This window comes from Cervus canadensis, chromosome 9 (genome assembly GCF_019320065.1).
Source record: "Cervus canadensis isolate Bull #8, Minnesota chromosome 9, ASM1932006v1, whole genome shotgun sequence".
Classification (NCBI taxonomy): Eukaryota; Metazoa; Chordata; class Mammalia; order Artiodactyla; family Cervidae; genus Cervus; species Cervus canadensis.
In genome coordinates this window covers 18,458,563-18,483,797 of record NC_057394.1, presented here as the reverse complement: position 1 = coordinate 18,483,797, position 25,235 = coordinate 18,458,563, and the positions used below count along the sequence as shown (strand labels likewise).

At 41.8% G+C, this 25,235-nt stretch overlaps 2 protein-coding genes and 1 pseudogene across 3 annotated transcripts in view; 1 reads left to right on the top strand and 2 right to left on the bottom strand.

The window, feature by feature from the left end:
- The window catches only part of LOC122447588 (ATP-binding cassette sub-family C member 4-like), a 337,265-nt gene that overhangs the window by 25,336 nt on the left and 286,694 nt on the right, over window positions 1-25,235 (top strand). The window contains exons 2-3 of the mRNA XM_043478283.1: window positions 19,241-19,351; window positions 20,432-20,552. Coding sequence (XP_043334218.1) covers window positions 19,241-19,351; window positions 20,432-20,552 — 232 coding nt within the window. The remainder of the gene's footprint in view (window positions 1-19,240; window positions 19,352-20,431; window positions 20,553-25,235) is intronic.
- Window positions 888-1,844, bottom strand: LOC122447660 (60S ribosomal protein L7a-like). Its single transcript, XM_043478378.1, has one exon. It carries the CDS (start codon window positions 1,824-1,826, stop codon window positions 888-890), a length of 939 nt encoding a protein of 312 aa, XP_043334313.1. The 5' UTR covers window positions 1,827-1,844.
- On the bottom strand, window positions 21,317-21,770 carry LOC122447594 (annotated as a pseudogene). Its single transcript, XR_006271297.1, has one exon. The product of XR_006271297.1 is annotated as a 40S ribosomal protein S25-like (transcript).

Genomic DNA, 25,235 nt, shown 5'->3' with positions numbered 1-25,235 from the left:
GCAGACACTTTACCATCTGAGCTACCAGGGAAACCTAACCCAGAAGGGCTAGACATAGATAATTGGCCACAAACCCAGCAATTGGGTTGATTTTTAAAATTGGCATAGGATTGTGTCTATGATAGAAAAATATTTGATTTAAATGCAAAGATCTAAGAAATCAAGGATCATTATAAATTAATGAAACATAAAGAAATCAAAGAAAACATAAGAATCATAAAATTCTTATAAAAACCAAGAATCAAACGAATCAGGTTAAGGATCTTGAGTGAGTTGTCCTGCTTCTGATGTCATCCTTTTATTCTTGTTTGAGTGTAGTTTTTCCCTCTGTTTGAGCATTGTTTTAAGGTGATTTTGAGGTCAACAGTTCTCTCTATAGGCCACCCCAGTGCAGGGACCCTTTGTGTGTGGACGTTAACCCTAGAGTTAATTTTCTTTTAGTTTCACTGTACATGAGCTAGTTAATACCTGATAAAGGTACTTCTGTCCAGGTTGGTGATAGTCCTTTGCATTATGTCTTCTCCAGAAGTTATAATTCTCTGGTTGTAGGCCACAGGGCATCTGATCTCCCTCCAAAGACAGATTACTGAGATAAGCTTTAGAAACAAACTTTAGAATATCTCTTAATAACTCAATTAAAGTTTTTAGTAATATAACAAAACAGCAAAGGAAGACCTGGGAAGTGAGCCTTTGCAAACATAGACCTTAATTAACAAAACTAGAATTTAATATTTAGTGAAACATAAAGAAAATTTTCCTTCATGAGGACATATTAACTCGGCAGCCAGGGAAGGCTTTATCTCATCAAATAAAAATGAGTTTTGTCATGGGGCTGGGGAAAGCCAAGTGACCATCTTATGTTTCCCACAACCCTATTTGATTTACAGTTAGTTTACCCATTTTGATTTCTGCAATTTAGGAGTAGACTGTTGCCATGTTTTTTTTTTTTTTTTTTTGCTTGATACCAGCTGAAGCAGCCTTTTTATTACTTTTATGTACAGTACAGAAAACTCAATAGTGTACACTGAGCCCAGCTTGGTGGCCAGTTTTTTGGCCTTAGCCTTTTCCAGCTTGGCGATGCGAGCCACTGACTTCGGCCCCAGGACATTGCCTCCCCAGTGACGACGGATCTCATCGTATCTGTCGTTGTAATTGGTTCTGATGGCTTCCACCAGCTTAGCCAGAGCACTCTTGTCCTCCGAGTTGACTTGTGTGAAGGCCACGGTGGTGCATGTCTTCCTGTGGACCAGGCGCCCCAGCCGGGCCTTGCCCTTGATGATGCAGTAGGGAACCCCCATCTTGCGGCACAGGGCAGGCAGGAAGACCACGAGCTCGATGGGATCCACATCGTGAGCGATCACCACCAGCTGAGCCTTCTTGTTCTCCACCAGGGTGGTGACAGTGTTGACCCCTGCTCTAAGGACAGGTGGCCTCTTGGTGGGGACGTCGCCTTTGCCGGCGGCTTTCTTCTCAGCGCGGGCCAGCAGCCTCTGCTTCTTCTCCTGCTTTGTCTCTGGTCTGTACTTGTGGGCCAGCTTAAGCAGTTGAGTAGCTGTTTGTCGGTCCAAGGCCTGGGTGAATTGGTTAATTGCAGGAGGCACCTTCAGCCGCTTATAGAGAATAGCCCTTTGCCGCTGCAGCCGGATGTAGCGGGGCCATTTGACAAAGCGGGTGAGGTCCCTCTTGGGTTGGATGTCCTGTCCAATACCAAAATTCTTGGGCCTCTTCTCGAACAGGGGGTTGACCACCTTCTTGGCCTCCTGCTTCTTCACCAAGGCCGGGGCCGGGGCTACCTTCTTCCCCTTGGCCTTCTTTCCCTTCGGCATCTTGAAGGGCTGGCGTAGAGAGCTGTTGCCATGTTTTAAGGACATCAGGATAGCAAGTGTCTGACAACGAGGGCTTAATTTTTGTAAAGCAGAATAAAGATTATGGTACATGTGGATAAAGCTCAGGCTTATTTACTTTACCAGAGTAAGAAAAGGTTTTAAAAACAAATATAAATCAGTTAATGGCAAAGAAATTCACATTGTCTGTTATTAAATACTGCATTCCTGGGTAACTTCGTTTTCTTAACAGAGAGAGAGAAAAAAAAATTCAGTCTGGCACCAGGTTACTATTAATTACAAAATTTGCTTATCTGGCTAATCTTAGTAAATTTTTGTCATAAACCTTGAAGAAGAAGCAGTATTTTTGCAAAGGCATCAGAGGGAAACCATAGAAGACACATTTAGAATCTGACTACATTGCAGTTGACAAAGCAACCTGGTCATTGCTGTGGCATGTAACACTTTAATATGACAATTAGAATTATAACTGACAATATTTTTGCCAGGACATATCAGATATTTATGAATTTCATATAATTTTTAGACTATCTGTGTTAGTGACATCTACCATATAATATAACCTAAAAAGATTTGTTACTTATTTGACAGTACTTCGCATGTACCTTTAACATGGTCAATGAACCTAATTAGTTTAATATCCTTCTTTGGGATGCCTCAGGGGCCCTCAGAAACACCTCAGAGTTAGCTAGACATCAAAACAACTTCATTAGAATTTAAGAAAGTTTTCCCCAAAATTTCTAAAGGGTTTATAAAATTCAGTGAGATAGGATCATGCAGGTCACTGTGAAACAAGTTATTCACTTAGCAATAGTAGCAAAAGATTTCAAAGGTAAACATAGAACAGATCATTTAAAAGGGTAATAAACTTAATATCCATTATCAAAGGTGATTTAACATTTTAAGAAAACTTGTACCATGCACCCTACTTTTCTTAAGCCACTATGAAGTATCCTTTATATCAGTACAGTACTCTGTAGATTGGTAAATATAAATCAGTTAAAGCTCTTACCTCACTTGCATTTTCTTTTCTTAAAAGCTTCTTTACATTTTACATTGTCACTTTCCTTGCTGACAATTTGCAACAGATATAAACCTATGCACAATAAAAGTATTACACAATGTTGATGACTCAAGACATGTCTGTTAATTAGATCAGCAGGCAGACATTAATATTGAATATTTCCCAGTTCACATGAACCTGAAATTCATTGAGTTTAATTTTTTTGAATTTAGAATTCTTTGGTTTGTAAGCACTTACTTTTCTTTAGGCCAACTAAATTAGAGCTCCTTTATAAATTAGCCTCAGTAATATTATCCAAAGACAAAAATACACACTGAGACATACATATATATCCAGATAGAGACTTTATAATTTTTTTGTTTGGTCAGAAGAACCTGACAGGGTAAAGAAACCGCGTAGGGGAAGGAGTGAGGGAATCTGGGCTCTCCCTCCCTCTGAGAGACAGGAGAAGTTAGATGGGAAGTCTGTATGATGTTAGGAGAGTTTTCTGATTTTTCAGGCTTTGGATTATAGGAGAAAGTTCTAGTATTTTAACAGAGGATTTTTGAACACAGAGTAAGGTGGGAGATTGTTCTTCCCAAGTAGAGTGGGTAAGAAAATCCCAGGAAAACATAAAGCGCAGAGCACGCTGGCTGGTGAGGTGGTACGAGCACTGGCAAGCTGCTCAGGGAGAAAGATTCCGGGAGGCAGCAGGGCCCGGGGGAGGTAAATTTTTTTTTTATCCCAGGAAAACAAGTTTGTCATTCAGTGGTGCAAATTTGTTGCAGGTAGCAGCAGGCGCCAAGTTCCAACTCCCAGCACATTGCTTGCTGTGTTGAGAAAAACACACTTCTAGTGCATAAGGCTTACTAGGGGTTGTAGTTTAGGCAGAGTGAGAGAAAGGGAGAAAAGTCAGAAGTCTCCAGCCAGAAGTTTGGGTGAGACCTGCAGTTTACCTTACATCTGAGGCACGGCACCAAATGTCAGGTGTGGTTCTTTTCCCTCCATTCCTGTCTTGTTATAGTAGAAAATTAAAATGACAGATCAGGAAAGCTCATGCAGGCAGGATTTATTAAACAAGCGACATGAAATACACTCCTGAGGCGTGAGAGCAGACCGACCTCTGTAAGAGTGGTCCTACCCTGTCTTTTAATGTCCTTTGTTCCCTCTCCTAAGCGGTCCCCGGAGCCTGATTTCTTCTGCCCCATGTCAAACAGCTAGTTGTGATTTTGGTGTTCTCATAGAAAATGAGCGTGTTTCCTTCTATTCTGCCATCTTAAAGATATCGCTAGCAATATCACAAGGTTGCCAGGGAAAGCGTCAAAATGACCTCAGATATACAGATGCCACTACTCTAATGGCAGGAAGCAAAGAAGAACTAAAGAGCCTCTTGACGAAGGTGAAAGAGGGAGTGAAAAAGCTGGCTTAAAACTCAACATTTAAAACACGAAAATCATGGCATCTGGTCCCATCACTTCATGGCAAATAAATGGGGAAACAATGGAAACAGTGACAGGCTTTATTTTCTTGGGCTCCAAGTTCACTGCCAATGGTGACTGCAGCCATTTAATTGAAAGATGCTTGCTCCTTGGAAGAAAAGCTATGACAAACCTAGACAGCATATGAAAAAGCAGAGACATTACTTTGCCAACAAAGGTCCATATAGTCAAAGCTATGGTTTTCCCAGTAATCACATATGGATGTGAGATTTGGACCGTAAAGAAAGCTGAGCACCGAAGAATTGATGCTTTTGAACTGCGGTGCTGGATAAGATCTTGAGAGTCCCTTGGACTGCAAGGAGATCAAACCAGTCAATCCTAAAGGGACTCAATCCTGAATATTCACTGGAAAGACTGATATTGAAGCTGAAGCTCCAATACTTTGGTCACCTGATGTGAAGAAGCCGACTCATTGGAAATGACCCTGATGCTGGAAAAGATAGAGGGCAGGAGGAGAACGGGATGGCAGAGGATGAGATGGTTGGATGGCATCACCCTTTAAATGGACATGAGTTTGAGCAAGCTCTGAGAGATGAAGGACAGGGAAGCCTGGTGTGCTGCAGTCCATGGGGTTGCAATGAGTTGGAAAGGACTGAGTGACTGAAGAACAACAGCAGCGTCAATCAGGGCTTGTACCTGAGACCAATCAGGGAAGGGAGCATTTCCCACCGAAGGTTTCTACTCCGGGCTGCAGAGTTTTCCTTTGTTCTGTTTTACTCAGGCTTTTTTATCCCTTTGTTTGCCTTTTAGTTGCCGCTTTTTAATTGCCATTTTGGACTCCATTCTCAAACTACCCAACATTTCCTTGTATCTGTAGAAACACAGATTAAAGACTTGTAATATTTCAGACAAAACTTCAAAATTATAACCCATATTTATCAGTTTGTGTGAATGTATATATTCAATGAAGTCCGACACTTTTGCAACCCCATGGACGGTAGCCCGTCAGATTCCTCTGTCCATCAAATTTTCCAGGGAAGAATACTGGAGTGGGTCCCATTTTCTATTCCAGGAGATCTTCCCGATCCAGGGATTGAACCCATGTCTCCTGCCTTGACAGGCGAGTTCTTTATCACTGTCCCACTTGGGAAGCCCATTCATTAGTTTACTCAATCTTATAGAATTAATAATTTTTACTAGCATTTTCATGAAATCAGAAATTCCATTAAATTTTAAATATCTTACCTGGTTCAACAGCATGATATAAAAGTTATCAGAAACCTGTTCTTGTCAGAAGTCCTTCCTGTGACTCTTCTTAAAGATGAAGCAATTTGGAAAGCCTCAGCTTAAACTGTCTGCAGATGATTAAGGACTTAAAAAAGCAATGTTAGAGATCTGATTATAGTGTTTTTTGACAAGGAAGTTTAACCAAGTTGTTGGGACATACAGTATTTTAAAATAACAACTAGAATTATGACTGATGCAATTATACCAATACATATCCAAATTTCAGAAACTTTATCTAGTTTTTACCATGTCTAGGTTAGTAACATTCATTCGTAAAGTATACTCTAAGTAGTTTTATCACTCGTGTGATAATGCTCTCCAGTAATTTTACATACCAAATAATACTAGTTAAATATTTTTCTTAGATGCATCAGAGGCTCTCTAAAGCATTTTAAAGCTGTCTGGAAGTCAAAAGGACTTTAATGAAAATTGTATATTAGGAAAGTTTTCTCCAAAACACTTGGTCAAATAAGGTCATAGATCACTGTGAAATATTACTTATTCCTTAACAAAAGTGAGAACACATCTCAAATGCAAATACAGATCACTTAAAGGCGTAGAAGCTCACACAGTCAACAAAGTCATCATTACAGGAGAACTTTGTCCTTCTAACAGAAAGAGAAAACCAAATCTAGTCTTGTACCAGTTTGCTTTTAATAATAAAAGTCATTTAATTAATTAAATTCAGTATGAACTTAGCCCATCTGTACCATGCCCAAAGTTCTTTTTTCAGTGTTGCCTTTCTACAAACTTTTCATCATTTCTGTATCTATGTTATTTTGTTCTTAAATTATCCCATGTTGAAACAACTGCATAAACTTCCATCATTTAACTTGATTTAGCACAACTCTAAAATTTTACATTACCAAATATCTGTAGAGATCATTTATATCTAAAAGGCACAAAAAGAGAAATGCAATTTTCTCTTCTAACTCATTATGCAAAACTCAATCATCTTGGCTATTTTCAGGAAATTTTTTTCTCCAGTTCTCAAGTATCCACTTAAGTTTTAAAAAACAGATAATAGTTATAGACAGTAATGTATATCATTTGCTCACATTCACATGGCTCACTTTAAGCAAAACCAGAAAGAGGGAACAGGATTTGGACTCAGGCAGGAAGACAACACAGGCACCCACATACACATCCTCCAATATAAGCCAAATTGCAAAAGGCCCATTTTGATACAATAACAGAGCCATTAGGGGTCGTTGTTCTCCAGATCTTAGAGAGTATTGAGAATACACAGCGCTACAATAAAAATACAGTTTTCTTTCATTTACATGAACATAGCTGAAGATCTCCCAGTTTTGCAACATATACCCCAGTTGGACTGTAAGATGGAACAGAGCTCTGATCATCCATACTTAATGGCTGGTGTCATCAAATATCAAGCAAACAACAATTCAAAATGTTCTCTCAGGATCACAGTTCCCTAGCCCCTAAAAGGGAGATTCCAAAACCACGTCCCTTTAGTCAAAATGGGGATAACCTCAACTAACGTCCCATCAGAAATAAAGCTGAATGAATGACCAAGGCTAGTCTAAAAGGGAACATGCTAACCAGTGCTGCACCATAGGCAAAGCCCAGCTCAATGCATCATCACACATGAGCTGCATTACTCACCAAAGACATCTCAGTTGACCAGTGCAAGTACTGATGCACATACAAACAACAAACATATGGTCCCACATACAAAGAATCACGCCAGGTATAGCCCCCAAATTCCACCTCCATTTCCAGATGGAGGCCACAGAGTGAGCTGGCTCCCAAAAGAGAATGCCTTTGACTCATGCCAAAATGATACACACAAAAGCATATACAATATGGTTGCACAGACAGAAATTCTGAGGAGGTGTAAAAATTTTACATCCACACCCAGGTAGAGGCCTCTAAACAGATTGGCCCAGCTCTCTAAAGGGAACAGACCCAGAGTGGCTCATTTCCTGTAAGGGAAGCAGCCCAAATGGAGTAGAGAGAGTTTCCAACCTGCACAAGCTGGAATGACTTACCTTCCAAGCAACACTGAATGTGGACTGCATTCTGGACATTTCTTTGCTCCAGTCTTGTGCCATGAGGCAGTTGGTACCTCTCAAGGACAGTGCCTCCCAGTTCCCTGGAGCAAATGAGCTCCAGCAGCCTCTGGCGACTCAGAGAAGGGACTTTCTGTGGCTGGAGTTGACCTACAATGGGCACAGACTCTTGGCTGCCTTGCCAAAATTGTAAATGAAAGCAAGTTCATGTGCCTGATGTACAGTGAGGCCAAACAATAAGGAAATGTCAGAGTTTGGAGCAGAGAAAGGTTTATTGTAGGGCCATGCAAGGAGATGGGTGGCTCATGCCTCTGAAACTCCAAAATCCCCAAAGGATTTCAGGAAAGTATTTTTAAAGACTAGGTAAGAGAGAGGGGTCACAGGGTATGTGATCAGCTCATGTACAGTTGTCTTGATTGGTTGATAGTGAGGTAAAAGGACAGTGTCACAGAGGTTAACATTATCAATCCTTAGGCTTCAGGGGACCTGGGAGATATATGCTTATGGTCATCAACTAGTTAACATCTTCCTTTAGGTGGGGGTTTTCACATCTGTAAAACAACTCAGGAAATATGATTCAAACACTGTCGTCTAGGTGCTTCAGAGAGGAGTTAAAGCAGAGGATATGGGGAAGGGACCTGTCTTGGGAAGACCCCATAGGGTCCTACTCAGTTACAGATAAAGACCTATGAAGGACTGGGGTGGATGCAGGGTGGGAGGATAAAGGTAGGCGTGTCAGCGAGTGTTCAGGAACAAGATGGAAACCAACCTGGCTGTGAGAAAAGATTCCTGTTTGGACAGAGGGATATGTGATGGGAAAAGCAGGTTGGGGCTACTGCAAATATGCAGACACTCACATTGGTCCTGATTGTACTGAGACAGGAGGCTTGGCTTTGCAAGCTGCATAAGATGACATATCTCCTAAATTCACTTAAATGCACTGATGTTTATTTCTCAGGGACTGATAAACTTTGAGCAATCTGTTAAAGCACCAAGATAACTCACAAGATTCTATTAGTTCTTTGGTCTTGAGTTGTGTCCTTTAATTAAGAAAATATTAATTACATGTTCATGTGCATATACCTAGTGGTGGCCATGCACCTGTTACATGCAGGTAGGGCATCACCTGCTGGTTGCTTACTAGTTCCAATCAGCAGTACTTTAATCCCATCACAACGTTGGGAGTTGGTCAGCAAGAACAGTGTTTACTTGTGACTCCTCATTTTTTTTTCTATTTATTTTTATTAGTTGTAGGCTAATTACTTTACAATATTGTAGTGGTTTTTGCCATACATTGACATGAATCAGCCATGGATTTACATGTGTTCCCCATCTTGATCCCCCCTCCCACCTGCCTCTCCATCCCTTCCCTCTGGGTCATCCCAGTGCACCAGCCCCGAGCACTTGTCTCATGCATCCAACCTGGGCTGGCGATATGTTTCACCCTTGATAATATGCATGTTTCAATGCTATTCTCTCAGATCATCCCACCCTCTCCTTCTCCCACAGAGTCCAAAAGTCTGTTCTATACATCTGTGTCTCTTTTTCTGTCTTGCATATAGGGTTATCATTACCATCTTTTAAAATTCCATATATATGCATTAGTATACTGTATTGGTGTTTATCTTTCTGGCTTACTTCACTCTGTATAATGGGCTCCAGTTTCATCCATCTCATTAGAACTGATTCAAATGAATTCTTTTTAACAGCTGAGTAATATTCCATGGTGTATATGTACCACAGCTTCCTTATCCATTCATCTGCTGATGGGCATCTAGGTTGCTTCCATGTCCTGGCTATTATAAACAGTGCTGCGATGAACATTGGGGTGCACGTGTCTCTTTCAGATCTGGTTTCCTCAGTGTGTATGCCCAGAAGTGGGATTGCTGGGTCATATGGCAGTTCTATTTCCAGTTTTTTAAGAAATCTCCACACTGTTTTCCATAGCGGCTGTACTAGTTTGCATTCCCACCAACAGTGTAAGAGGGTTCCCTTTTCTCCACACCCTCTCCAGCATTTATTGCTTGTAGACTTTTGGATAGCAGCCATCCTGACTGGCGTGTAATGGTACCTCATTGTGGTTTTGATTTGCATTTCTCTAATAATGAGTGATGTTGAGCATCTTTTCATGTGTTTGTTAGCCATCTGTATGTCTTCTTTGGAGAAATGTCTGTTTAGTTCTTTGGCCCATTTTTTGAGTGGGTCATTTATTTTTCTGGAATTGAGCTGCAGGAGCTGCTTGTATATTTTTGAGATTAATTCTTTGTCTGTTGCTTTGATTCCTATTATTTTCTCCCATTCTGAAGGCTGTCTTTTCACCTTGCTTATAGTTTCCTTTGTTGTGCAAAAGCTTTTAAGTTTCATTAGGTCCCATTTGTTTATTTTTGCTTTTATTTCCAATATTCTGGGAGGTGGGTCATAGAGGATCCTGCTGTGATTTATGTCAGAGAGTGTTTTGCCTATGTTCTCCTCTAGGAGTTTTATAGTTTCTGGTCTTACATTTAGATCTTTAATCCATTTTGAGTTTATTTTTGTGTATGGTGCTAGAAAGTGTTCTAGTTTCATTCTTTTACAAGTGGTTGACCAGTTTTCCCAGCACAATTTGTTAAAGAGGTTGTCTTTTTTCCATTGTATATCCTTGCCTCCTTTGTTGAAGATAAGGTCTCCATAGGTATGTGGATTTTTCTCTGGGCTTCCTATTTTGTTCCATTGATCTATATTTCTTTCTTTGTTTCAGTACCATACTATCTTGATGATTGTGGCTTTGTGGTAGAACCTATTTTTTACTCTCACTGTTACTGAATTTTTGCTAATGTATCAAATGTGTGTGTCTTTTTTTTTTTTTTTTCTCTTAAAGAAGAGGATTTAAAGCAGTTATCTGTGTGTAATAGTATATTCTTGGTGTTAGCTGTAGTGTGGGAAAAAGTGTTGGGAATGTGTGTTGATAAGACAAGGGACACTGTGAAGAAGTAAAAGTCTTGATTAGCTGATAGGAGAGAAGGGAGACAAAAGGCCAGGCATGAAGCAGAAAAGGCCTAGAAATTCTGAGGCAGGAAGGCTCTGCAGTGCCCACAGCCTGGTGGACCCCAGGGCAGAGGGTATGGAGAAAACTGGAGAGCCTTCGGGAGGGTGGGGCATACAGCCTGCACTGCTGCTTCAATTATATTGAAATGGAAGGAACAGAGAGCGGATAAATGGGGAAGGGATGAGAAAATGGATTTTGAGCCAGTTTTAGTAAGCAAGGAAAGTCTCAGAGGAAAGGAGAGAAGATTTTAGCTTGAGCATTGACACTCATGAGTAATTGAATTTGGCTTGGGCCACTCTGAGAAAGCCAGGTGGTAATCCACATCAAGATAGCTCACCAGCAATGTGGGTGTTCTTTTATCACCCTGGATGTGTTCCAGTGACATCTGTGCCAGGCACTGTGCTTGGTCATGGAGATTCCATGTAGTATGTAAGTAGTCATTGCCCTGAAGGAGTGTGGTCTCTGGTAGGATAGTTAGTGGGAAATATGGCTGCTGGATGAAGATCTGTAAGAGGAGAGGGAAGGAGAAAGGATCATGGTGGAGAGGACAATACTTGGGGTGGAACTGGGTTGAGGGATAGCTCATTCAGCAATGGTTGAATTGTTAAGTATATGCCCTCAGGGATAAATTGGAATTAAGGAGTCAATTGATCCAGGTCTCCAGGTCCAAATCCTTTTTTAGGTGGTGACATGTGATTTAGGTTCCTGTCAGTCATCTAATGGAGGTGAAAATCTTCATCCCTTGATGATATCCAGAGGGCTCTGTCTGGCATTTTGAGATTTGGCAGCAAAGGAATTTGTGAAAGTCCTTAAATCAAGAGCCATGGGGAAAGAAATTTGCCTAATTGAGCAAATTCATCTCTTTTCTGCATGGGATTACTCAAGAGTGGTATCATGGTGACAGCTGCTCTTTGTCTGACTTTGTCCTGTTCAGAGCAACATTGATCCTTTAAGTTAATTCCTCAGCAGCCCAGGCGAGTGTTATTATCTCCAGGTATTCTCTCCACTTTCCAGAGACCAGTGCTGAGAGGTTACCTAACTAGTTCAAGGTCATACAACCAGAGAGTGGTAAAACCTAAACTCTAACACAGGAAGATTTCTGCCTAAGGTACACCAAACACAGTTTTTTTCTCTTTAAATTTTAAAAAATAGTGGTAAAATGCACAAACCATAAATTTACCATCTTAACCACTGTTAAGCATTTGATTCAGGGTTGTTATATACATTCACATTATCATATAAGCTATTTTCAGAACCCTTTTCATCCTGCATTAGTGTGTCATTAAACACTGACTCCCCAGTCCCTTTCCAGCCCCTGGGAACCACAGGACCACTTTGTTTCTCTCTAAATTTGACTGCTCTGAGTACCTTCATGTAAGTAGAATCATACGGTATTTGTCCTGTGTCCATTTTACACCCCCTCCTCCACCACCAGTGTGTAAGGGCACAATTTCTTCACATCCTTGACAAATCTTTTTTATTCTCCCCACTCCCTACATTAGCTCTTCTAAAATGTGAGGTGGTGTCTCATTTCCCTAATGGTTAGTGATGTTGAGCATCTTTTCTGCTCAAGCAGAATTTTACAGAAGACCTCTCAGGTAGGATGTCATTATCTGGGTAAGTCCCAGTGCTAATTTCCTGAGTGATTTCTGTGGGGAATAATTGTAGGATAAATGACCCAATATCTTTTAAGCCAGTGGTAATAAAACTCATAGATTTATACTTTTGTTTTGAAAGGAAATTGAGACCTAGAAATATTAAGGGTCATGAATTTACTGAACTGGAATGGAGTAGGGGAGCAGTGGGGGAGGTGGACCTTTGAGGCCCTGGGTCCTCATTACCACTCTTGGGAGTAGAGTCCAGTCTTCTGACTCCTGGGCCACCATGGTCCTTTAGGCATGCCAGGCAGGGTTTGCACAATCTGAAGCTCAGTCTCTTATTGCTTATTTAATAATTCATAGACATTCATTTATTAATTAATTTAATAATTCATAGACATTCATTTATTTAATTCTTGAGCATCTCCTCTGCACTATAACTATATTGTGCTAGGAATGTAGCAATAGGTATAAGAAATCTGATCTCCACTTTTACAGGTTATTATTGTCTCGCCTTGAAAATTTCCTAAACCTGGCAAAATCAGTAAATTGATCTTAATCTTTGGGCTATCTCTGCATATTAATTATTATCACTTACACAGTGCATACTGGGTTTGAATGGGGTTTTGTGGGGGTGATCCTCTATATAGTTACTGTTTTCTCCTGTTAAAATTAATAAATAATTTGCAGAGAGATAATTTGAGATTATGTAAATATCATACTCCACATCAAACTTTTACCCATTAGTTTTAAGTTCCATGGGTAATTTTCTAACTCCATTGTTCCTTCTATCTATGTTTGTTTGCACTCTAGAATGGAAAAGCTTTCCCTTCTCTCTTGTTTATGTCACAGTAAGGATTTGTGGATTCATTCATTATTTAATGGGTTATGATTCATTGCCATATATATATATATTTTTTCTAAAGGCAATTATTTCTTTTATTTATTTATTATTTCTGGCTGTGCTGGGTCTTTATTGTTGTGCATGGGCTTTTCTTGTGAAGAACAGGGGCTACTTTCTAGTTGTGGTTTGTGAGCAGTGGTCTCTCTTGTTTCAGAGCATGGGCCCTAGAGTGAGTGGGCTTCAGTAGTTGCAGTTCTTGGGCTCAGCAATTTCAGCTTAGGGGCTCTAGAGTGCTGACTCAGTGGTTATCCTGTGACATGTGGGATCCTCCTGGACCAGGGATCAAAGCTGTCTTGCCTGCATTGTCAGGTGGATTCTTTACCACTGAGCCACCAAGGAAGCCCCATTTATTTATTTCTGTGCTTGAAGTACCCCAGGTTTGTCTAGTGAGAGCCCTTCAAGCTGACTTCTCTGTCCTTTCTACACATCCTCATTATGCTGTTGTAAAAAGTTTGCACAACATGAAAGTTGGAAATTACAATTTATTTGAGGCAAAATGAGGACTGCAGCCTGGGAGACAGCCTTAGCGAAATGGCTCCAGGGAGGCAAGAGGAGGAGTTAGGATATATAGGAGTTTTGCAACAAAGGGCAAGTAGTCAGGAACATCAAAAGATTATTGTAAATTAAAGAAAAAAAATTGAATATCCCAAGTTAAGGAATTTAGCACTTTTCTATGTATGGGAAGACAAGAGTCTGGGCTCACTGGAGTTATTCTTTTGTTATGTATCTCTGTTATCTGGAGCCAGTATCCTGTGTTTTCATATGCTGAGTTTCCTTAGGGCTCATCACAGGGAATGGCTACAGAGAGTGGTTGCAGTCTTTGGCTGCTAGATGACAGGTATTATTTTCCTTCCTGAATTTCCTCAGGGCCCACCAGCTCCTGCTGATGTTTGCAACATCCTTGTTTACTGATATTGCAGGAAATATTTAATTTCTTAAAATAATTTCATCTCTCAATTCCTTGAGCACTTCCTTATTTTATAGTGCAAGGTGTTCCAGGCCGGTTTGTACTTTCTATGGCTGTTGTTTTTCACCTACTGATAGTGGTTCTGTTGCTGGAAATGCCTGGGGCTTTGCTCACCTGGTTCATACTAGTTGTAGCAGCACCCACAGATGTTCCCCTTTTGGAGCCAGTGTTGTGACTTGACCTGTACTTGTAGTTCTGAGGATTGTGAGATGAGTCTCAGCAACAGCCATTAGGGAACTTTGAAAAGGCAGGGTTTATTACTCACATGTCCTGGAGGGCAAAAGGCACACACGGGGTGACACAGTGATGTCCTGGATGAAGGAGAGCGAGTTCAGTTCAGTCACTCAGTCATGTCCGACTCTCTGCGATCCCATCGACTGCAGCACGCCAGGCTTCCCTGTCCATCACTAACTCCTGGAGCTTACCCAAACTCACGTCCACTGAGTTGGTGATGCCATCCAACCATCTCATCCTCTGTCGTCCCCTTCTCCTACCGCCTTCAATCGTTCCTACCATCAGGGTCTTCTCCAGTGAATCGTTCTTTGCATCAGGTGGCCAAACTATTGGAGTTTCAGCTTCAGTGTCAGTCCTTCCAATGAATATTCAGGACTGATCTCCTTTAGGATGGACTGGTTGGATCTCCTTGCAGTCCAAAGGACTCTCAAGAGTCTTCTCCAACACTACATTTCAAAAGCATCAATTTATTGGCACTCAGCTTTCTTTATAGTCCAACTCTCACATCCATACATGGCTACTGGAAAAACCATAGCTTTGACTAGACGGACCTTTGTCAGCAAAGTAATGTCTCTGCTTTTTAATATACTGTCTTGGGTTTGTCATAGCTTTTCTTCCAAGGAGCAAGCATCTTTTATTTTCATAGCTGCAGTCACCATCTGCAGTCATTTTGGAGCCCCAGAAAATTAAATCTGTCACTGTTTTCATTATTTCCCAACTATTTGCCATGAAGTGATGGGACTGGATGCCATGATCTTTGTTTTCTGAATGTTCAGTTTTAAGCCAGCTTTTTCACTCTCCTCTTTCACATTCATCAAGAGGCTCTTTAGTTCCTCTTGACTTTCTGCCATAAGGGTGGTGTCATCTGCATATCTGAAGTTATTGATATTTCTCCCAGTAATCTTGATTTCAGCTTGTCTTCATCCAGCCCAGCATATCAGAAGATGTAATCTGCATATAAGTTAAATAAGCAGGGTGACAATATATAGCCTTGATGTACTGCTTTCCCAATTTGGAACCAGTCCGTTGTTCCATGTCTGGTTCTAACTGTTGCTTATTGACCTGCGTACAGATTTCTAAGGAGGCAGGTAAGTTGGTCTGGTATTCCCATCTCTTGAAGAATTTTCCACAGTTTGTTGTGATCCACACAGTCAAAGGCTTTAGCATAGTCTAGGGAGAGAATATTTGAAAGCACCTAAAGTATCTAAGAGAGTTGATTGAAAAAAAATTGCAGAGCCCAAATATTGACAGTTATGTTTTATTCAGTAGATATTCTTAAGACTGCAAGTCTAGGAGGAAGCATCTCAAGTAACCCTGATAAAAGTACTCTGAGGAGGTGAGGGTGTAGAGTCCAGTTATATAGGAGTTTCCCCCTAAAGGACAGGTAGTCTGAATGTCAAAATATTCTTAATGAAAGAAAACCAGATATCTCAAATTAAAGAATTTAGTGCTTTTCTTTGAATGGAAAGATGCAGGAATTTGGGCTTATGGAAATCATTCCTTTGATATGCACCTCAGTTATCTGGGGCCAGTATCCTGTGTTTTTTAATCCTGAGGTCCCTCTGTGGTCACTATTGGGAGTTGCTGCAGTTTTACCCTGTTCCTGGGAAGGATTGAGGGCAGGAGGAGAAGGGACAACAGAGGATGAAATGGTTGGATGGCATCATCAGCTCTATGGGTATGAGTTTGAGCAAACTCTGGGAGATCGTGAAGAGCAGAAAACCCTGGCGTGCTGCAGTCCATGGGGTTGCAATGAGTCAGACATGACTGAGCGACTAAACAGCAACAACATATAGCAGGGGTTTTTTTGTTTTGTTTTGTTTGTTTTCTTCCTGTGTTCCCAAAGGACTCACCAGTTCACTCACTCAGAAGGAAGTGGCTGCAATCATTGATGACTCTACAGCCTTTGTTTACTGATATGGGAAGCAGTATTTTATTTCTCAACTGTGAAAGTTCTCATCACGAGAAAATTATTTTGTAATTGTGTAGGTTAAAGAAACAAAACCCCTAACATTTGGGCGCTGGAATGTTCTTTGCAGCTGGTGCGTCTTTGCTTTTAGGACCCCTCCAGTGTATAGAGCTAGGGCATACACATGAATGTGTTGTTGTTTAGCCTTTAAGTTGTGTCTGACTCTTTTGTGACCCCATGCACGATAGCCCGCCAGGCTCCTCTGTGCCTGGGATTTCCAAGGCAAGATACTGGAGTGGGTTACCATTTCCTTCTCCAGGGGATCTTTCTGACCCAGGGATTGAATCCGCGTCTTCTGTATTGGCAGGTGGATTCTTTACACTGAGCCACCAGGGATGTCCATATATTCTCCCACTCATATCTCTATATATTTAAAATGTAGACTTTTCTTTTTAATAAAGCTCATTAATATAGGGTTCTGTTTAGAGATTGTTACCGAGTCCAAGCTCACTATGCTTGCCTCACAATAGGCTGATGAATCTGACAGACAAGCTGCTGAGGCAAGGTAGAGACTTTAATTGGGGAACTGACAGACCGAGAAGATGGCAGGCTCAGTTCAGTTCAGTTGCTCAGTCTTGTCCGACTCTTTGCAACCCCATGAACTACAGCACGCCAGGCCTCCCTGTCCATCACCAACTCCTGGAGTTTAACCAAACTCATGTCCATTGAGTCGGTGATGCCATCCAACCATTTCATCCTCTGTCGTCCCCTCCTCCTCCTGCCCCCAATGCCTCCCAGCATAAGGGTCTTTTCAGATGAGTCAGCTCTTCGAATCAGGTGGCCAAAGTATTGGAGTTTCAGCTTCAACATCAGTCCTTCCAAGGAACACCCAGGACTGATCTCCTTTAGGATGGACTGGTTGGATCTCCTTGCAGTCCAAGGGACTCTCAAGAGTCTTCTCCAACACCACAGTTCAAAAACACCAATTCTTCAGTGCTCAGCTTTCTCTATAGTCCAGCTCTCACATCCATACATGACCACTGGAAAAACCATAGCCTTGACTAGATAGACCTTTGTTCACAAAGTAATGTCTCTGCTTTTTAATATGCTGTATAGGTTGGTCATAACTTTCCTTCCATGGGCTGTCTTTTAATTTCAGGGCTGCAATCCCCATTTACAGTGATTTTGGAGTCCCAAAAAATAAAGTCTGACACTGTTTCCACTGTCTCCCCATCTATTTGCCATGAAGTGATGGGACCAGATGCCATGATCTTAGTTTTCTGAATGTTGAGCTTTAAGCCAACTTTTTCACTCTCCTCTTTCACTTTCATCAAGAGGCTTTTTAGTTCTTCTTCACTTTCTGCCATAAGGGTAGTGTCATCTGCATATCTCAGGATATTGATATTTCTCCCAGAAATCTTGATTCCAGCTTGTACTTCCTCCAGCCCAGTGTTTCTCATGATGTAATCTGCATGTAAGTTAAATAAGCAGGGTGACAATATACAACCTTGATGTATACCTTTTCCTATTTGGAAGCAGTCTGTTGTTCCATGACCAGTTCTAACTGTTGCTTCCTGACCTGCATATAGGTTTCTCAAGAGGCAGGTCAGGTGGCCTGGTATTCCCGTCTCTTTCAGAATTTTCCACAGTGTATTGTGATCCACACAGTCAAAGGCTTCGGCATAGTCAATAAAGCAGAAATAGATGTTTTTGGAACTCTCTTGCTTTTTCGATGATCTAGCGGATGCTGGCAATTTGATCTCTGGTTCCTCTGCCTTTTCTAAAACCAGCTTGAACATCTGGAGGTTCATGGTTCACATATTGCTGAAGCCTGGCTTGGAGAATTTTGAGCATTACTTTACTAGTGTGTGAGATGAGTGCAATTGTGTGGTAGTTTGAGCATTCTTTGGCATTGCCTTTCTTTGGGATTGGGATGAAAACTGACCTTTTCCAGTCCTGTGGCCACTGCTGAGTTTTCCAAATTTGCTGGCATATTGAATGCAGCCCTTTCACAGCATCATCTTTCAGGATTTGAAATAGCTCAGCTGGAATTCCATTACCTCCACTAGCTTTGTTTGTAGTGATGCTCTCTAAGGCCCACTTGACTTCACATTCCAGGATGTCTGGCTCTAGTTGAGTGATCACAGCATCATGATCATCTGGGTCATGAAGATGTTTTTTTGTACAGTTCTTCTGTTATTCTTGCCACCTCTTCCTAATATCTTCTGCTTCTGTTAGGTGCATACCATTTGTGTCCTTTATCGAGCCCATCTTTACATGAAATTTTCCCTTGGTATCGCTAATTTTCTTGAAGAGATCTCTAGTCTTTCCCATTCTGTTCTTTTCCTCTATTTCTTTGCATTGATCACTGAGGAAAGCTCTCTTGTCTCTCCTTGCTATTCTTTGGAACTCTGCATTCAAATGGACATATCTTTCCTTTTCTCTTTTGCTTTTCACTTCTCTTCTTTTCATAGATATTTGTAAGGCCTCCTCAGAGAGCTATTTTGCTTTTTTAGATTCCTTTTTCTTGGGGATGATCTTGATCTCTGTCTCCTGTACAATGTCAGGCTAATGCCTCAAAATAGCCATCTTATTGGGGTCTGGATGCCAAGTTCTTTTATAGATCACAGAGAGAAAAATAATAAGGAACTAAAGTCGAAAGGCAAAATACAGTGGGAGAGGCAGTAAAATAAAAGAGTCTTCAGTCTTGCAACACATCTCCAAGGGAATGGCCAGCCCTTGGAAGGGGTGTGTTAATCTCTTCTACTCACAGGTGGGCAGGGACAAAGTATCTCTCCATGAACTGAACAAGGGCACTGTAGTTTACAGTCAAGCAGAAGGGCAAGGGTTCTTTGAAGAGGCCGTTGTGTATGATTTTAATAATAAAAGCAAGTTAAAGAAACAGTTTTCAACATGGAGTCAGAATTGGCTTCTTCTCTGCAACAAGATGTGTAGTTTGGATTTATGTCTCTCTTCTTTTCTCTTAATTTTTAACAGGTGGCTAAACCCCTTGTTTAAAATTGGTCACAAACGGAGATTAGAAGAAGATGACATGTACTCTGTGCTTCCAGAAGATCGCTCCCAGCGCCTTGGAGAAGAGCTGCAAGGGTGAGCACAGGCAGCAGGGAGAAGGGAGGGAGAGTGAGGATTTCCACGTGCGGCTAAAAGTGTGTGTGTGTGTGGCTTTGCCTTCCCCTAGGTTCTTCTGAGCCTCTTCCCCTGACCTGGCATGCTCACCCGCCTCAGGCTAACCCTGGTCTTAGCCCACTTTGGAGGTTCGGGGAGTCTATGTTCCCTGTGCATCTGTGCAAGTGGAGGGAGCCCGCAGTCGAGGCCTTGGAGGTTGAGCTCTGTCCCGGGAGGTGGGGTCCCTGGAGTGTTACTGAGTTCAAGCTCGCTCTGCTGACCACATGACAGGCCAATGAATCTGAGAGACAAGGTATTGAGGCAAGGAATATGACTTTATTCAGAAAGCTGGCTGACTCAGAAGATGGCAGACTGGTGACTCAGAGTAACCATCTTGTCGAGGTCTGGATGCCAGGTTCTTTTGTAGAGTCAGAGAGAAAGAAGCAATGAGGAACTAAAGTCAAAATGCAGAATAGAGAGGGAGAGGCAGTGGGGAAGTAAAGTGAAAGGATTTTCAGTCCTATAACACATCTCCAAGGGAATGGCCAGCCTTTGGAAGCGGAGTGTTAATGTCTTCTATTCACAGGTAGGGAGGTCAGATTATCTAAGAGCTGAACAAAGGCCCTTTAGTTTACAGTCAGGCAGAGTGGCAGGGTCTTCTGAGGCAGGCCATTATGTATGACTGCAATAACAAAAGCAACAAAAAGCAAGTCAGAGAAACAGTTTCCAACATGTAGTCAGAATTAGCTTCTTTTCTCCAACAGGAGGAAGGTGTCTGCCCTCTTGAGCTGTTCATGGTGCTGTGAATCCAGCAAAGTTTGGCAGGAAGTCATTTCCCAAGACTAGGACTTTTCCCTTCAAGGCTTGTTGAAGGGAAACAGTCCTGGTGCTTCAGGGTCTTCACCGTTCATCTTTGCTCACAGGAGCCCTGTGGGCAGTTAGCCAGCATTTTTGGGGCAGCCACAGAGCGCCCTGTAGTAAACGCTTATCTTCCACTCCACCACTCCCATTTCTCTTGTGGTGGACACGCTGTTCTTTACTGTGCTTTGTTTCTCATCACAGGTACTGGGATAAAGAAGTGAAGAGAGCTGAGAAAGATGCACGGGAGCCTTCTTTAATGAAAGCAATCATCAACTGTTACTGGAAATCCTATTTACCTTTTGCAATTTTTAAGCTTTTTGAGGTAAAAGCTTTTATATAGAGTGCATTGCTGTATACATGCAGATCAGTACTGAGATGGATGCAACTGGTAGGGAAAGAGGCCAGTGGTTTAAGATCAGGGGATAAAATGTCTAGGAAACATGATGCAGCTCAATGGTTGTATTTATCTTTAGGATACAAAGATACTTAAAGGACTGGACCTCTGGGGGATTACTCTTTTCCTTTTAACTTATTAAAATGTAGTATCCTGGAAAGAAGGACTGAAAAGAAAAGACATTTTATTCCAAGTTAGGATATTGTTCAGTTCAGTTCAGTCACTCAGTCGTGTCCGACTTTTTGCGACCCCATGAACTGCAGAACGCCAGGCCTCCCTGTCCATCACAAACTCCTGGAGTTTAACCAAACTCATGTCCATTGAGTCAGTGATGTCGTCCAGCCATCTCATCCTCTGTCGTCCCCTTCTCCTCCTGCCTTCAATCTTTCCCAGCATCAGGGTCTTTTCAAATGAGTCAGCTCTTCGCATCAGGTGGCCAAAGTATTGGAGTTTCAGCTTCAACATCAGTCCTTCCAATGAACACCCAGGACTGATCTCCTTTAGGGTGGACTGGTTGGATTTCCTTGCAGTTCAAGGGACTCTCAAGAGTCTTCTCCAACACCACAGTTCAAAAGCATCAATTCTTCAGTGCTCAGCTTTCTTTGTAGTCCAAATCTCTCATCCATACATGACTACTGGAAAAACCATAGCCTTGACTAGATGAACCTTTGTTGGCAAAGTAATGTCTCTGCTTTTTTTTTTTTTGATTTAATAAAGTTTTATTTTTTAAAATGTACAGCTGGTGGGACCTGTTCATGCATCTTCACCAGCAGCTGGGGCATCTCCACCCTTGGTGTTTCTGGTGTAAATCACTTGAGCTCTGTGCTTTGAAACCAGTTTAATAAGTCCTTTACTAAGGAGTTCCTGAAGGGCTGCTCTGGCCAGGGAACCACGAATCTTCAGTCTCTCAGAGACGACAGCTGGAGTTATAAGCTTATAGTTGGGAACTTCTTTACAGAGTTTGTCATATGTTGCTTTGTCAAACAAGACTAGGTTATTGAGCTTGTCCCGAACTTTGCCTTTGGACCACTTCTTCTTTTTGGCCTTGCCCCCAGATTTGTGCACTGGATCTTTGTCTTTCTAGGCCGACTTTCCAGCATCTTTCTTCTTCTTGTCGTCCTTGGGCGGCATAGCGAAGGCCGGAGAGCAACTGTGACCACTGCCGCCTCGCTAAGATGTCGGACAAAAAGGCTGTCTCTGCTTTTTAATATGCTGTATAGGTTGGTCATAACTTTCCTTCCAAGGAGTAAGCTTTCTTTTAATTTCATGGCTGCAGTCACCATCTGCAGTGATTTTGGAGCCCAGAAAAATAAAGTCAGCCACTGTTTCCACTGTTCCCCCATCTATTTACCTTGAAGTGATGGGACCAGATGCCATGATCTTAGTTTTCTGAACGTTGAGCTTTAAGTCAACCTTTTCACTCTCCTCTTTCACTTTCATCAAGAGGCTCTTTAGTTCTTCTTCACTTTCTGCCACAAGGGTGGTGTCATCTGCATATCTGAGGTTATTGATATTTCTCCTGGCAGTCTTGACTACAGCTTGTGCTTCTTCCATCCCAGCGTTTCTCATGATGTACTCCGCATATAAGTTAAACAAGCAGGTTGACAACATACAGCCTTGACGTATACTTTTTCTTATTTGGAACCAGTCTGTTCTGTGTCCAGTTCTAACTGTTGCTTCCTGACCTGCATATGTTTCTCAAGAGGCAGGTCAGGTGGCCTGGTATTCCCATCTCTTTCAGAATTTTCCACAGCCTATTGTGATCCACACAGTCAAAGTCTTTAGCATAGTCAATAAAGCAGAAATAGATGTTTTTGGAACTCTCTTGCTTTTTCGATGATCTAGCGGATGCTGGCAATTTGATCTCTGGTTCCTCTGCCTTTTCTAAAACCAGCTTGAACATCTGGAGGTTCATGGTTCACATATTGCTGAAGCCTGGCTTGGAGAATTTTGAGCATTACTTTACTAGTGTGTGAGATGAGTGCAATTGTGTGGTAGTTTGAGCATTCTTTGGCATTGCCTTTCTTTGGGATTGGGATGAAAACTGACCTTTTCCAGTCCTGTGGCCACTGCTGAGTTTTCCAAATTTGCTGGCATATTGAATGCAGCCCTTTCACAGCATCATCTTTCAGGATTTGAAATAGCTCAACTGGAATTCCATTACCTCCACTAGCTTTGTTTGTAATGATGTTTCCTAAGGCCCGCTTGACTTCACATTCCAGGATGTCTGGCTCTGGTTGAGTGATCACAGCATCATGATCATCTGGGTCATGAAGATGTTTTTTTGTACAGTTCTTTTGTGCATTCTTGCCACCTCTTCTTAATATCTTTTCCTTCTGTTAGGTGCATACCATTTCTGTCCTTTATCGAGCCCATCTTTGCATGAAATTTTCCCTTGGTATCACTAATTTTCTTGAAGAGATCTCTAGTCTTTCCCATTCTGTTGTTTTCCTCTATTTCTTTGTATTGATTGCTGAGGAAGGCTTTCTTATCTCTCCTTGCTATTCTTTGGAACTCTGCATTCAAATGGGTATGTCTTTCCATTTCTCCTTTGTTTTTTGCTTCCCTTCTTTTCACATGTGTTTGTAAGGTCTCCTCAGACAGCCATTTTGCTTTTTTGAATTTCTTTTTCTTGGGGGTGGTGATATTGTTGGTGATTAGTAAATGATATAATGATCTTTGACCAAATAAAAGATCCTACAAACTCAAGGAATATGTGCCTTGTGGTATTGAGAAAGTAAATTTGGACCAGAGCCCCAACAACGTTACCAAGTCCAAGCTCACACTGCTCGCTGCCAATGAATCTGAGGGATGCAGAGCTGGCTGACCAAGAAGGTGGCAGAATAATGTCTCAAAGTAACCATCCTGTGGGGGTTCTGGATGCCAGGTTCTTTTATGGATCAGAGATGAGGTGAGGTGAGGAAACAAAATAAAAAGGCCATTTAATCTTGCAAGTATCTCCTAGAATGGCAAGCCTCAGGCAGGGAGATGTGTTAATTTCTTCCTTCCTGCCATCTACAGGTGGACAGGGTTCTGTCAAAGGCATTTTCATTTAACAGCCAGACAGAGGGGCAGGATTCTCTGAGGCAGGCAATTATGTGTGACTGTAACAACAAAAGTGGCCTAAGACACAGATCTATCATGCAAGAATCAAAATTGACTCTTCCCAGTTACAATAGCACAGGTGCTCAACAAATAATTGTTTTTAATTTTTATTGGAATATAATTGCTTTACCATGTTGAATTAGTTTCTGTTGTACAGCAGAGTGAATCAGCTATATGAACACATACTTGCCTCTTTTTTGGATTTCCTTCCCATTTGAGTCACCACAGAGCATTGAGTAGAGTTCCCTGTGCTATACAGTAGGTTCTCATTAGCTATCTATTTTATATAGTAGTGAAGATATATCAATCACACTTTCCCAGCTCATTCCATCTCCCCTTCCCCCTTGGTATCCATAAATTTCTTCTCTATTTCTGCTTTGTAATTAAGATAATTTATACTATTTCTTTTCATGTTCTACATATATGCATTAATATACAATATTTGTTTTCTCTTTCTGACTTACTTCACTCTGTATGCCACTCTCTAGGTCCATCCACATCTCTACAAATGATCCAATTTTGTTCCTTTTTATGGCTGAGTAATGTTCCACTGTAGAGATGTACTACATCTTCTTTATCCATTTCTCTGTTGATTGACATTTAGGTTACTTCCATGTCCTGGCCATTTTAAATAGTGCTGCAGTGAATATTGAGATGCATGTGTCTTTTTAAAAATCAAGTCATTTATTTTAATTGGAGGATAATTACTTTATACTATTGTGGTGGTTTTTTTTTTTTTTTTTTTTTTTTTTTTTTTTTTTTTTTTTTTTTTTTTTTTTTTTTACCATACATTGAATTATAGTTTTCTTTGGGTATATGCCCAGTAGTGGGATAGTTGGGTCATGTGGATCAGATCACATCTGATAAATGCTTTCCTAAAGTGGTAGTTGTCACCCCCTCTTCTTCAAGGAGAACAGAATCTGGATCCCTGCATCTCAGCTGAAGTTGGCCAGAGCTCCCAAGAGCACATCCATTCCCCTGGCTGCCCCCTTCCCAGTGGGCTGGGTACCCCAAGCCAAAGGCCCTGATGGGGAGGAGCTCCAGTTTCACTGTGAATTGGGGAGAATTTGTGAGCCACTCATGCTGGTTCCTGTCCCTGGCTGTGGGGGTGGATTGCTGGCTGAAGGTGGAGTCTGGGAGCCTGGCATTGGCAGAGGGTGAAGGAAGAATGTGCAGGGCAAACCTGAGGCAGAAAGCTGTGAGCTCAGTGACCTCCATGACCCTGAAGGGCCTGGGTCAAGACCCCTCAGAGGACAGTCCACCTGGGGACACAGTGCCGGCAGCCCGCCTGTTCTGGCTGAGCCTGCTGGAGGTCTGCTGCAGACCCCCCTGGGTGGCTCGTGCTCTCCGTGGTCCCTTATTGCTGCCTTAGGGACATGGGTGGCCTGTGAGTGTGTGGCAGCAGGAGGGATGGAAGATGCAGTTGCTGAGAAAGAGGTGTTTTACATGGAGAAGGTGGTGGGTTGGCATCAGTCCACTGTGTTTGGGTGAAGGGGGTGGGTCAGG